This window comes from Cygnus atratus, chromosome 7 (genome assembly GCF_013377495.2).
Source record: "Cygnus atratus isolate AKBS03 ecotype Queensland, Australia chromosome 7, CAtr_DNAZoo_HiC_assembly, whole genome shotgun sequence".
NCBI lineage: Eukaryota > Metazoa > Chordata > Aves > Anseriformes > Anatidae > Cygnus > Cygnus atratus.
The window spans coordinates 30,112,847-30,126,036 of NC_066368.1; the positions used below are offsets into that span (position 1 = coordinate 30,112,847).

General features: G+C 40.2%; 1 protein-coding gene across 9 annotated transcripts in view; it reads right to left on the reverse strand.

The window, feature by feature from the left end:
- Positions 1-13,190, reverse strand: part of GRID1 (glutamate ionotropic receptor delta type subunit 1) — a 534,616-nt gene that overhangs the window by 229,615 nt on the left and 291,811 nt on the right. For all 9 annotated transcript variants that reach the window (XM_035538109.2, XM_050711998.1, XM_035538088.2 and 6 more), the window contains one exon: positions 8,086-8,291. In XM_035538109.2, the coding sequence (XP_035394002.1) occupies positions 8,086-8,291 (206 nt within the window). The remainder of the gene's footprint in view (positions 1-8,085; positions 8,292-13,190) is intronic.

The window sequence follows — 13,190 nt, forward strand, 5'->3', positions numbered from 1 at the left end:
AAAGAACCAGTGTAAGAAGAGAAATACAGCAATCCTTGCTTTCCAGTGAGGACAGCAAGGTGACTACATAAACAGGGCAGAGAGAAATTTTAACTATTTAACAAAATTAGTATTGCTCTGGAAGTTGATATCTTCACCTGCTGTTGGAATTGCAGTGATTAAAATAATCCTGCCTCAACAATACATAGTTTTAGCATTACTTTTTCATAGAATCATAGAATATCCTGAGCTGGAAGGGACCCATAAGGATCATCAAGTCGAACTCCTGGCACCGCACAGGTCTACCCAAAAGTTTAGACCATGGGACTAAGTGCACAGTCCAATCTCTTCTTAAATTCAGACAGGCTTGGTGCAGTGACTACTTCCCTGGGGAGCCTGTTCCAGTGTGCAACCACCCTCTCGGTGAAGAACCTCTTCCTGATGTCCAGCCTAAACTTCCCCTGCCTCAGCTTAACACCATTCCCACGGGTCCTGTCACTGGTGATAATGGAGAATAAGTCACCTGCCTCTCCACTCCCCCTCGCAAGGAAGTTGTAGACTGAGATGAGGTCCCCCCTCAGCCGCCTCTTCTCCAGGCTGAACAGGCCCAGTGACCTCAGCCGCTACTCATACGTCTTACCCTCTAGGCCCTTCAACATCTTCATTGCCCTCCTCTGGACACTCTCCAACAGTTTCATGTCCTTTTTGTACTGTGGTGCCCAGAACTGCACACAGTACTCGAGGTGAGGCCACACCAGCACAGAGTAGAGTTTTTAATGCAATTAATCTGCTCTTCATTTTTTATATTCTTTTTTTTTCTTGTTGACAGTACTAGGCATATGAGATATGAAGTTTTGCTTTCAGCTGGCATGCTGCAGTGATATGCATATATACTAGCCACCTTATTGCAGTAAGCTTACTAGTTTACAGGCAAGACAGACTTGCAAGTAATAATATTCTCAAAGACATATCCAAACAGAAATATTTTGCACTTCAGTGAAGCTGCCAAAAAAACAAGTCGTGCTGAGTTAAAGGTTTTGTAAAGCCAAAAATTCCTTCTCTTTTCAAATCAATAACCACACGCATCTGTGTTACAGCTTCCATTTGATTGGTTTACAAAAGTAAAAGTGATAATACTGGAAAGCAGGATGATTGAAATCTATAAAGCAATTGATATCACCTACAGTTTTAAGGAAAAATCTCATTAAAATATACATCCCAAACAAACCACATGAGTTCTGTGAAGAAAAAAAAAAAAAAGCTTCATCAACTGTTACTGCAAATATGCAATAGGAAACTTAAAAAACACTAACATATAGCATCTCTTCCATATCTTTCTCCTCTTCAAGCATGCTTTATACAAAACATACAAAGTCAGAATTTATTCACACAACAACTATTTCCTGATAAGTCTTCAGAAAGACCCCTGGGTCATCTAGCACATCCTTCAAACTAGTTCAGGAATGATGGCTATGCTGAGTTACCCAAGTGTTTTATTTATGCATTCTTGAACACCCTGAAGGACAATACCTCACTGACCTCTCTTGCCAAGCAGTCACATTGTCTAATTAACCTCTCTGGGGGAAAAATTTCCTTGTTTAGCTTCAGGTCAAAACTTCCTGCTAGACCACCCATCATCACCTCAAATAACTCCTCCTCCTCCTTTCTTCTTTATTCTCAAGTATATCAGTAATATTCCCTTAGGCAGGCTGTTTAGTGCATTCCTGAGACCTGTCTTCACAGGTCATAGAATCATAGAATATCTGGAGTTGGAAGGGACCCATAAGGATCATCAAGTCGAACTCCTGGCACTGCACAGGTTTACCCAAAAGTTTAGACCATGGGACTAAGTGCACAGTCCAATCGCTTCTTAAATTCAGACAGGCTTGGTGCAGTGACTACTTCCCTGGGGAGCCTGTTCCAGTGTGCAACCACCCTCTCGGTGAAGAACCTCTTCCTGATGTCCAGCCTAAACTTCCCCTGCCTCAGCTTAACACCATTCCCACGGGTCCTGTCACTGGTGATAACGGAGAATAAGTCACCTGCCTCTCCACTCCCCCTCGCGAGGAAGTTGTAGACCGCGATGAGGTCCCCCCTCAGCCGCCTCTTCTCCAGGCTGAACAGGCCCAGTGACCTCAGCCGCTACTCATACGTCTTACCCTCTAGGCCCTTCACCATCTTCATTGCCCTCCTCTGGACACTCTCCAACAGTTTCATGTCCTTTTTGTACTGTGGTGCCCAGAACTGCACACAGTACTCGAGGTGAGGCTGCACCAGCGCAGAGCAGAGCGGGACAATCACTTCTCTCGACCGACTAGCAATGCCGTACTTGATGCACCCCAGGATACGGTTGGCCCTCCTGGCTACCAGGGCACACTGCTGGCTCATATTCAACTCGCCGTCAACCACAACCCCCAGATCCCTCTCTGCAGGGCTGCTCTCCAGCATCTCGTCGCCCAGTCTGTACGTATAGTCAGGATTGCTATCTGTCCCACGTGCAGGACCCGGCACTTGCTTTTGTTAAACTTCATGTGGTTGGTGATCGCCCGGCTCTCCAATCTGTCCAGATCTCTCTGCAAGGCCTTTCCACCCTCATCTGAGTCCACAACTCCTCCAAGTTTGCTGTCGTACGCAAATTTGCTCAAAACACCTTCTAGTCCCACGTCCAAATCATTTATAAAAACAGTGAAGAGGACTGGCCCTAAAATGGAGCCTCGAGGGACCCCACTAGTGACCATCTGTCAGCCAGATGTGGCCCTATTTACCACAACCCTTTGATCCCTGCCGGTCAGCCAATTGCTCACCCATCGTACGATGTTTTTGTTAAGTTGTATGCTGGACATTTTGTCCAGTAGGATCCCTATGGGAAACCGTGCCAAAAGCTTTGCTGAAGTCCAAAAAGATCACATCAGCTGGTTTCCCTTGATCGACTAGATGGGTGATCTTACCATAAAAGGAAATCAAATTTGTTAGGCAGGACCTACCCCTCATGAACCCACGTTGGCTGGGACCAATGACTGTATTGTCCCCCAGGTGCGCTTCAATAACTTCAAGGATCATCCTCTCCATAATTTGACCAGGCACTGACGTGAGACAGACAGGCCTGTAATTGCTAAGGTCTTCTTTCTTACCCTTCTTGAAAATTGGCACAACATTTGCCAGCTTCCAGTCCAATGGGACATCTCCAGATTCCCAAGATCATTGAAAAATAATTGAGAGAGGTCCCGTGATGACGTCAGCCAGCTCTTTAAGCACCCTGGGATGAATCCCATCCGGACCCATGGACTTGTATGGATCCAGGTGGAGCAGCAAATCACGCACACGTTCAGGGTCAGTTGGGAGTTTGTCATTCCCACCGTCATGGTCCTCCAGCTCAGGGTACCCTGGGTCCCGAAGCCCATCATCAGCATTGAAGACAGAGGCGAAGAAGGCATTAAACGTCTCTGCTTTGCCTATGTCATTGTCTGTGAGGAGACCCTCCCCATCTAGTAGCGGACCTGTTTTCTTTGGTTCTCCTTTTTCTGTTCACATATCTAAAAAAACCTTTTTTATTGTCTCCCACAGACATGGCCAGCTTCAACTCTAGTTGGGCTTTGGCCACACGAATTTTCTCCCTACAGACACGAACAGCATCCCTGTATTCCTTCCTCGTCGCCTGACCCTCCTTCCAGCAGCCGTACACTTTCTTTTTTCGCCTAAACTCCAGTAGAAGATCCCTGGTCAGCCAGGCCAGCCTTCTGCTCCGCCTGCCTGACTTCTGATATTTTGGAATTGCCTGATCTTGTGCTTTCAGGAGGCAGTGCTTAAAGGTTGACCAGCACTGATGGACGCCAATGCCTTCAAAAGCAGTTTCCCAGGGGACCTTGCTGACTAGTTCCCTGAGCAGCCTGAAGTCTGCTTTCCCCATATCCAGGGCTGAAGTTTTGGTGGCAGTTTTCCTTCTGTCACCATAAATTCTAAACTCAACCACTTCATGGTAACTATGACCGAGACAGCCGCCAATTGCTACGTCTCCCACAAGACCCTCTCTGTTCTCCAGCAACAGATCTAGGAGGGCACCTTTCCTAGTTGGCTCCCTTAGCACCTGCACCAAGAAGTTATCATCTAGGTGCTTTATGAACCTCCTGGACTTGCTCGTGTCAGCCGTGTGGTGATCCCAGTTGACGTCTGGCAAGTTGAAATCCCCCATAATGACAAGGGGAGTTGATCTCGAGGCATCTCTTAGTTCTGCAAAGAATAATTCATCGGTGTTGTCGTCCCGGCCAGGTGGTCTGTAATAGACTCCCACAACGACATCCCCTTTATTTGTTCGTCCCTTAATCCTTACCCAGAGGCTCTCAACTTTGCCATCGCCAACTTGAAGTTCCACACAGTCCAGCCCATGCTTCACATACATCGCCACCCTGCCACCTCGCCTATCCTGCCTGTCCCTCCTGAAGAGCCTGTAACCATCTATTGCAACACACCAGCCACAGGACTCATCCCACCAGGTTTTGCTTACGCCGATGATGTCGTAGCTGCGGGACTGGGCCAAGACTTCTAGCTCATCCATTTCATTCCTCATACTGCGTGCGTTTGTGTAGAAGCACTTCAAATGCGCTTCCCTACACGCAACATTCCTGAGACCTGTCTTCACAGGTCATGCTCTCCTATCTTATCATTCTCAGCACTAGTCCTGGAACTGTTGTCATGTCACCATGTAATACAGAGCCCTTAATGACAGAAATAATCCATACAAATTTCCCTCTACTTGCAACCCCCCAGAATTATTCATTGGCAAGTGGAAGAGGCAGGTGAAATCTGGCTGCCTCTACAGGCAGGTCATACAGAAGGGGAGCCTTCTGAGTCTCCAAACCTGGTGTCTGAGCCAAAGAGTAACTGGAAGTAATAAATCCTCCCTTCCATTTCTCAGTTACCGATTTTTCCTGTTTTCTTTCTATATGTTGACTTACAGCAAGGTCACATACTCTGGCCTTAAAAAAATAAAATAATCATAAAAAACAATCACTTTTGCTGTTACATACTTGTTACAAGTGAGACTGGGCTTGCATATAAAACAAACAATGGCACTATGCCAAGAATATCAAGGATTTTTGCAGATGTTAAAGAGAGCAATTTTCTCCAAATGATTAAGGAGGTACACACTCTCCATAGATTAGGTTTGCTTTAATCCCAAAGTGACCTTTTAATGCAAAACCAGGGATAGCTAACATTTTATAAATGTATTTACCTTCCATTTTCCTAATAAAGGTCAATTCCATGTTTATACCTATACCATTGAAATTATTATTTTTTCTCTCTTCCCCCATCTCTCTTACAGTTAAAGCAATTCTACAGCATAATAATAAATGTTGAAAATTTATGGAAAAGTCAGTAATCTCAGCTGCAGTGAGTCTGACACATCACAGAACCTAGCATTGAGAATACAAAGTAAAAATGATGCCTAAACAAACAAACAAACAAGCAAAAAACAATCAATCAAAAAACACATAAAGTTGAATTCTTTTAGGCTTTATAAAGTTTTTCATATATTAGATTTCAGAGTCCCCTAACTGTGGGCATCCCAAAGTCAAATAGGATCTCTTGCCCCTCAAGAGATGAGGACTGAAATTTGGATCCATATTTCTAGAGGGGAAAAATGTATCACTTCCACTATCAAAACAGCAAATTAAATCTCATGCCAGCTTCAAATGGCTGATGGCTATGACTTATGGTTAGAAAAAATTGTTATAATCATTTACACCAGGGTTCATAATCCAGACACTGTCCAAGAAAGTCTCTTATTCTTGTCCTGCATTATACAGGAGTGTCTGTGTACAACACTTTTTTTTTTTTTTTTTTAATCAAGATATATTATTAGCCAACAGACTTTAATTAGAACTGGTTGAAGTTTTTCAGAGATTATCAGCACTGCATCCACAAGCTTCTGAAGATCTCTAAACAGACCAATTTCACAACGTCTCTAGTCAACCTATTCCAGTGCTCTGTGACCCATACAGTGAAGAAGAGCTTATGGAAGCAAAACTTGAAATCCAATATATTTTTCTAAATTCTTATTTTATTTTGAGCTAAAACAGGAAAAAAGTAAAATATACCCAAAATTTAAAAATGAAGACTTCGTTTTTTCTTAAGTTTCTATTTACCTCTTTTAGAGATTTATTTTTTTCCCCAAAATATGAAAAGTGTCAAAAAAAATGAAATAAAAACAACTTCCAAGCTGCATTATTGATAGTGAACCAGCTTTAGTCATTATTTGACCTATAGTATGAAATATTTACTAACTGTGGAAGTACGTAAATCTAAAGGAATTTTCCTTATACTGCTGCATCTTGTGAATGATGTATTTATGTAAATTATATAAAAATACGTATTTCACTTAAGCAGAAATTTGTTATTGCAGACCACCTGAAACCACACTGTAGATCATCAGCTGCACTTACTGCCTATGATATTGAGGAATCATAGTTATCATTAACCCTTCAAGAAATGTTCACCCAGTCTCCACTAGTGAATTCTTCCCTATGTTGCACACCACATGTCTCAAGCCTTTTGAGAGATCCTTTCAAAGATTTAAATTTTCCTTTATAAAGGTTTTCTGAATCAATCAAGATCCAATATAGGGAGATTGCCAAATAAATTACTTTTCATTTCTGCCCACAGCTAAACTCCTGCAGGGATCTGGAAATATATCAAGATCATTAGCTTTAATGCCTATAATACACACTTCACTTTAAGGTGAAGTGAGTACTAAAACAGTTTAATACATTAGCCCCTACACTCTGGAGACCTGCGGGGTCTTGACCAGGCTTGCGTGTAATTCTTGCTAACATTTCTGGGAGTCTTGGACACTGAAAAGCAAAAGACTTTCTAGCCTGTGTGGGTCATAATAAAACACACCTGACAGTTTCTGATCAATAACTGGTTTGGAAACCTTGTTAGTACTCACTGGAAAACTAACTCATGCATTTTTGCTGGAGGTCCTCTATGAAGAAAATAACAATACTGACTGAGCTGCATAAGCTGATTATGCTTCTAAGGCGAGTACTCCCTCATTCCTTGTTCATGCACAACCAGGAGTTAAGATTGCCCCTAGTCCTGCCCAAACTAAAGATTTACCTCATTTATCCATGATAAAATTAACACTATTAATTTTTTTTAAATCACCATTGAACATAAATATGGAGGATTTATTTATGCTGATATAAAAAAAATCTTAATAAGCTTAACTTTTTTTTTAAATTTTGATATATATATATTTAATTTAGCAGGATCTGATGCAGTAGAACTGATAATTGGAAAGAGGTCTCATGCATATTTTGATTTCTTGGTTCAGTCTTATCCCTGGTTAGTTACACAAACAAGAAAACAACAATAAAAAAAACTATGTCAATGCCAAGTTATTAGCTAATGAATATATGTGAGGTTATACTAGGGGATACAACACATTCTCAACTCTGACATATAAAGCACTGCAAAAATAATTCATTGTTTAATATTTAAAAAGCTGGATAAAACAAATTAATGCCAAAAATTAGCCCTTAGCACAACATTAATTACAAGTTTGCCAAACAGTCACATCCCTGTCCTAATTAGCCTTGATGATTTCAAGAAACCATCATGAAAAAAAGACAAATATATCATTCCTACTTCGTACTTGATAAAAACACAGATTCAGCTGCCAAACATCAGTAACACAACCTTTTATCATGAGTTTGGAGATTTCCACAGTAAAAACAACACTCCCAGACATATTATGTTTAATTTCTAATACAGCACAATAGATTTTCTGATCACTTGTAGACAGTGGTTGTAACCCAGGTCAAGAGTAATGGTATGGAAAGACAACCAGAAAAAAAAGACTTGCCCCACAGAACTGTTTTTATATCAAAAGCGCCCATCTGGCCCATGCTGTCCACTTGCACTTACTGTTGTTTGCATTACATGAAGTACACGTTATTTTAATTTTCTGATATTAGCACCTGACAGAATATTTGTTGTTTACCAACCAGCATTGTTAAAATCTGCCACTTCTGAAAACTTGGCAAGGTATCACATAAGTCATCATATATGTTCCTGAAACATAGACAAACACAACTGTTCACTGACCTCATTAATAAAAGTCTGGGCTCCCCGTGGGCTTAGGAGTAAGATAGCCCTTCGCAATGTGTCTCGATAGCGGTTCAGCTCTTCTGTTTTCATGGTAGTGAAAAGGTTGGCAAAGACTCTGCTGATGTTTCTGTCCACTTTTTGTAATGACACATCAAGTCCCAGTCTGGAGGCCTGATCGAGAAATCCCTGCAGTCCGCGTATATCTGTAACATAGGAGGGAGGGGAAAAAAAAAAAAAAAAAAGAAAAGGAAAAACCACTGCATCAACCTTCGCCAATTAGGCAAGCATCACTAATTAGGTGGAAAAATGCTTTTATTTTTTCCTGCAGTGCTGTCAGAAGAGTACTCCACAGAGCCTCACAGGTATAAGACAGTTGTTTTCCACAGCTCTCTTTCATAGTCAAATGCCAACAGGGAAACTCCATTAATTACCTTTCCCTGGAGGTCTCTGAGCAACTCTTTGGAAGAGAGGTACATGTATCTGTGTGGCTGTGGATAGCTCCCCCAGCAGCTCGAGCCCACAGTGCTGAACACCATGCAAAGAGATAGCCCCACCCCAACCAAATCACAGTTCAAATGCAGAAATCCAGCTGGAGATGGAGAAGCATGGGCGATAAATCACTCACACCTAAACTTCTCCTACCACAACCTGACTTACTTAAGATCATGCCTACTTTTCCCATGAAAAAAGTAAGATATCCATAGCCCTCCTTTTGACCCCCCTGCTTTTTCCTTCCCCTCCTACAAATCCCTGCCTAGCCAGAGGTTTGCTGTTCACTGGTAAACCTATGAAACAGTACACAAAGACTCCAACTGTTATGATATATTACCATGTAAAAATATTGGTTTTCAAGAGGGGAAACCATTTCAAAACCTGTTCATTTGAGTTCTGTCCTTCAACTTCAAGCTGATTGAGCCAAATAGGTTTTCCTAACCCAATTTTTGAGGACATTAACATGGAGCAACACAAATTTCATTATATTTTCATGCTGAAACCTGCTGGTTCAAACTGTACTCTGCCTTCATGACTATTAGCATTTTTCTGTAATAAGTGTCAGAGTTTTTAGTATTTATTTTGTAGTGAAATTTAGAGCAATGAGAAGGTCAAAGCATATATTAAACCAGGTTGCTCTCAACAATAACAGTGACGTGATCACCATATTATTAGGACCTGTACCATATCATTAGGAGCCCTTAACTTTATTTGAAATACGTATAACTTATCTTGATAAGAAGGTATTACTTAATCCTCTTTTCTCACATACACTTCTTGTACTTTTAGTATCAAATTTAAAGCTCCTAGGTGAGGCAGAATGGTGTGAGTTAGAATAACCATCTAAATAAACAGCCTTTTCAAAAGAAAAAGAACAAAGCCTTTGGGATGAAATGTTTTATGGGATGTAGCACATTAAATTCCCCCAATAAGTTCCTGCATCTTCGTAAGAAAAGTTGCTTGAACCTTTCTGGATCTTTTTTCTCTACAGCATAACACTGATTCTCAAACTCTTATGAATAGTGACAGAAACTGAACAGCAGGTCTTACTGGGGAAAAGAATGAGGATATATATCTGATAAATTGGGAATGATTTTCTCCTTCTCGGTCTGCATGGTGACCCAGCTATAGGACAACACACATTACAGAGATTACATGTAAATGTAACTGCGCTGAGATGTCTCTTCAGATATGTCGTGTAAAATGGCACTATGCACTGAAGATCCAAAGTCAATCACGGCTCATCATTGCTGCTTTGTTAAACTGCAGGGGCTGCCCACAGTAACTCTAACAATTTCTTATTTCAAATACATGAGGAAACTGGAAATGTGTTGGCTGAGGAGACTCACAGGACCTCTGGTACAATCCCAACCACAGCCTGTTGTAGCCCAGTGACAGTGGTACTTCCGTCAGTACATCCTTGCCCCAAGCCCTTCATTCACAATGAAGGACCCTGTCCCCCATGACCACCCCTTGACACCAGAGCCAAGGGGCTGCAAGGAGGAGCAGGAATTGCCTTTTTTCTTCACACTCAGGCCCAGCCTTCCTACAGAGTAGAAATGGGCAGATTCTGTTCTTTCCTTCACGACGAATTCAAGCAGTTTCATGAGCCCATTACACCATCATCCTCAGCACATCAGAGATATATTTATCGTTCCCATAATAAAACAGGCTCTTCAGAAAACTTTACTACAGCTCTAATAATCTCTATAAACTAGCTTGTAACACTCGTTTTTTATTTTTACTTTTTAAAACCTGGAAGAAACTTCTACCTGATAGAATTTTAAGAATTGATACCACAAACATCACTGAAGTTCAGGGACTGAAAAACAACCTTATTCAAGTCAGTAGCATTCCTTACTACACTATCTGGATAGGCTCTTAGATCACCACCAGTCTTGGTGTTACGTTGCCATAAAATATATACATGAACATCTTTCACCTCGCCCAAGAAGTGTTGTATGAAACATGACAAGCAACATCTTGCAGGCTACACCAGCTGAAGTTCTTACTTCAAGTGCAATACAACAGGGTCAATTAAGATAACTAGTAAACATTAAAACCAAACCAAAAACACGAAGTCACCTTGAGTATATTCATACTTCTATCCAAACATGGAAATGGTTGTTAATATGATTAACTCAGGTTCAGAAAGCAGCTGTAATTACAGAGTAATATCAGAAAGGAATAGAAATGAAGCTAGTGCTGTGACAACCACAGCAGACTTTATTGCCTTCCTAACTCAGGCTTATTTGTTAAGTTAATGCCTCCAGCCGAGCCCCCCATCAGGAAAGGTGCACTCATGGGTTTTTTGGTGGTGGTAAGTGAATCTACAGCAGTTCTAACACACTATCAAATAACTGCCAGATGTGCTTTGTCTCCAAAATCCTGAGTCATCATGGAAAAGACAGGGTTTAGTGTTACGCAGGCATTTCTGGAATATGCTAGTAGAATTCAGCACTCACATAAGTGCTAAATATTGCAGGTGTGCTGAAATAATGACAGTGACAAACAGCTACTGTCTACAGGTTAAAGCGTTTTATTAAAGTTGTCAAGGTAAGTTTGGATTTTGCTAATTTAAATTCAGTAAACTAGTATTCATTACTGTACCTATACTGGCTTTATGGATCTGTGATACTAGAAAAAGGTTTTTCTTCTAATGCAGTTTTGTCCTTCAGAATTACTGCAGCGTTTGAGAAACAGTAAGAAAATAGCTTATATATGTAGTTTACTAACAACCTGTCTTTTGTGCAAGCATCTCAAGTTATCACTGCACAACGGAAAGCTGTTTACCGAAGATTAACCATGCTGATATTGCTCTAGGTTTTTTGCCTTATGTTTTCAGCTGACCTGCTGATATACTGGTTAGAAATATTGCTGTAGATCAGCATAAAATATCTGATGCACATGGTAAGACTATTTGGACGTAGAAGAGCATTTTGTATTCCCTCACAAATTTTTCCCCCAAGGAAAACAGCTTATTTCCTAATTAAAAAAAAAAAAAAAAAAAAAAAAAAAAAGGATTCATACTTTTTCCAGCTTGACAAGAAAGCAAAATTGGAGATGGAAGAAACTGTCCAAGCTCAAGTGTACAAGCACAATCTGTCAGTTTTTAACAGATAAAAATGAATGTGAATTTATTCAGTGTTGGCAATTAGAAAGAACTGCATGACTGTATCTTCCTGAACGCTGACATGTCTGTTCCTACATAGCACTGGGGAGGAGGAGAAGGCTTGGTGGGAACTCAGAAGTGGAAGTGGGAACTGAAGAGCAGTGTTTTCAGCGGTGACTAACCAATTTAGTTGCTTACTTAATGGGACCTTTTTTCTCAAATAATTATTTGCCATTGTTACCGAGAGGGCAATCATTTCTTAAAATGTATGAGTACATAAACACACAAACACATGCACATATGCAGGAGCATCTGCTTATAAATAATAATGAATTAGTCTAAGTTTTATTTTATCTGACGTCACATAAGAAAATAATTTGATGCCCTCATTTTCTTCTACATTTAGTAGATCACAAATCCACAAAACATAAAAGAAAACCTGCTCTTTGTTCCATGACAATTCAAAGAGATATTCCAAAAATTCAGTCATGATTTTCTATTTCTCATCATTTATGACCATTAATCCTTCATTTTCTTCACAATTGAAATAAGACATATAAAATTCATATGGAATTTAATACAAATAAGGGATTCCATAAATGCATTTGTTAAAATATATGTGCTGCCTTCTGTAGTCTTAACAGTGACTTTTTTTCCTTTTTATTAATGTTGAGATTCTAACATTAGAGAGTTTTCCTGAACAATTACTAATAAAATAATTCCTCATACCCATTTATTTCATACTTCATATGAAAAGTATAACAATCCAAACTCAAATACTTCTGTCTAGAGTATCTGACAAATGAAACAGCAGTTTGCTTTAACTGCACAACCTATAGCCAACTGTCCCCTTCAGCTTTGCAAATAGTTACTTTTGCTCAGGGTGTAACCTACACTCAACCACAAAAATTATAGTAGTGTTTTAATTATCTAACTCCCTGTGTACACTTGATTTGTACATGTTTAACATGCCAAGCAGGATTTCAGCAACAGCACCGGAAATTTTCTGTTTAGAGAACAGCAAAGTTCTTGATGAGGCAGCACCTGCACTCCAGAAAGAAAATGACGCTAACACAAAATGCACTTAGGTGAATCTTTCTCATAAAATTCATTTGTGAAACTGTATAATAATTGGATTTGTATAAGATACTCTAGTCTCAACTACAATCATGTGAAATTAACTAGTTGGAATTGGAATTATGTCATTAGAGATCGATAAGAGCAGAAAACTTCTTATAAACTTTGCATCCTTCTTGTTAAATCTGGCTTGAGAGAGAATTTCTGTGGCTCAGAGCCCTCTTCCTAATTCTGACAGATATACCACACATTCAGGTCTGACAACAGAAGAATGAGATGATTTCAGGAATAACTGTTAACAAGGAGGTAAGGAAAGCCTTGATGCACTGCTAAGATAAGAATTTTTCCACTGTGACTGCAAAATAAATGCTTGCTATAAAAGTGGCTTTATCGGACTACAAGAGATAATGAAATGTATCAT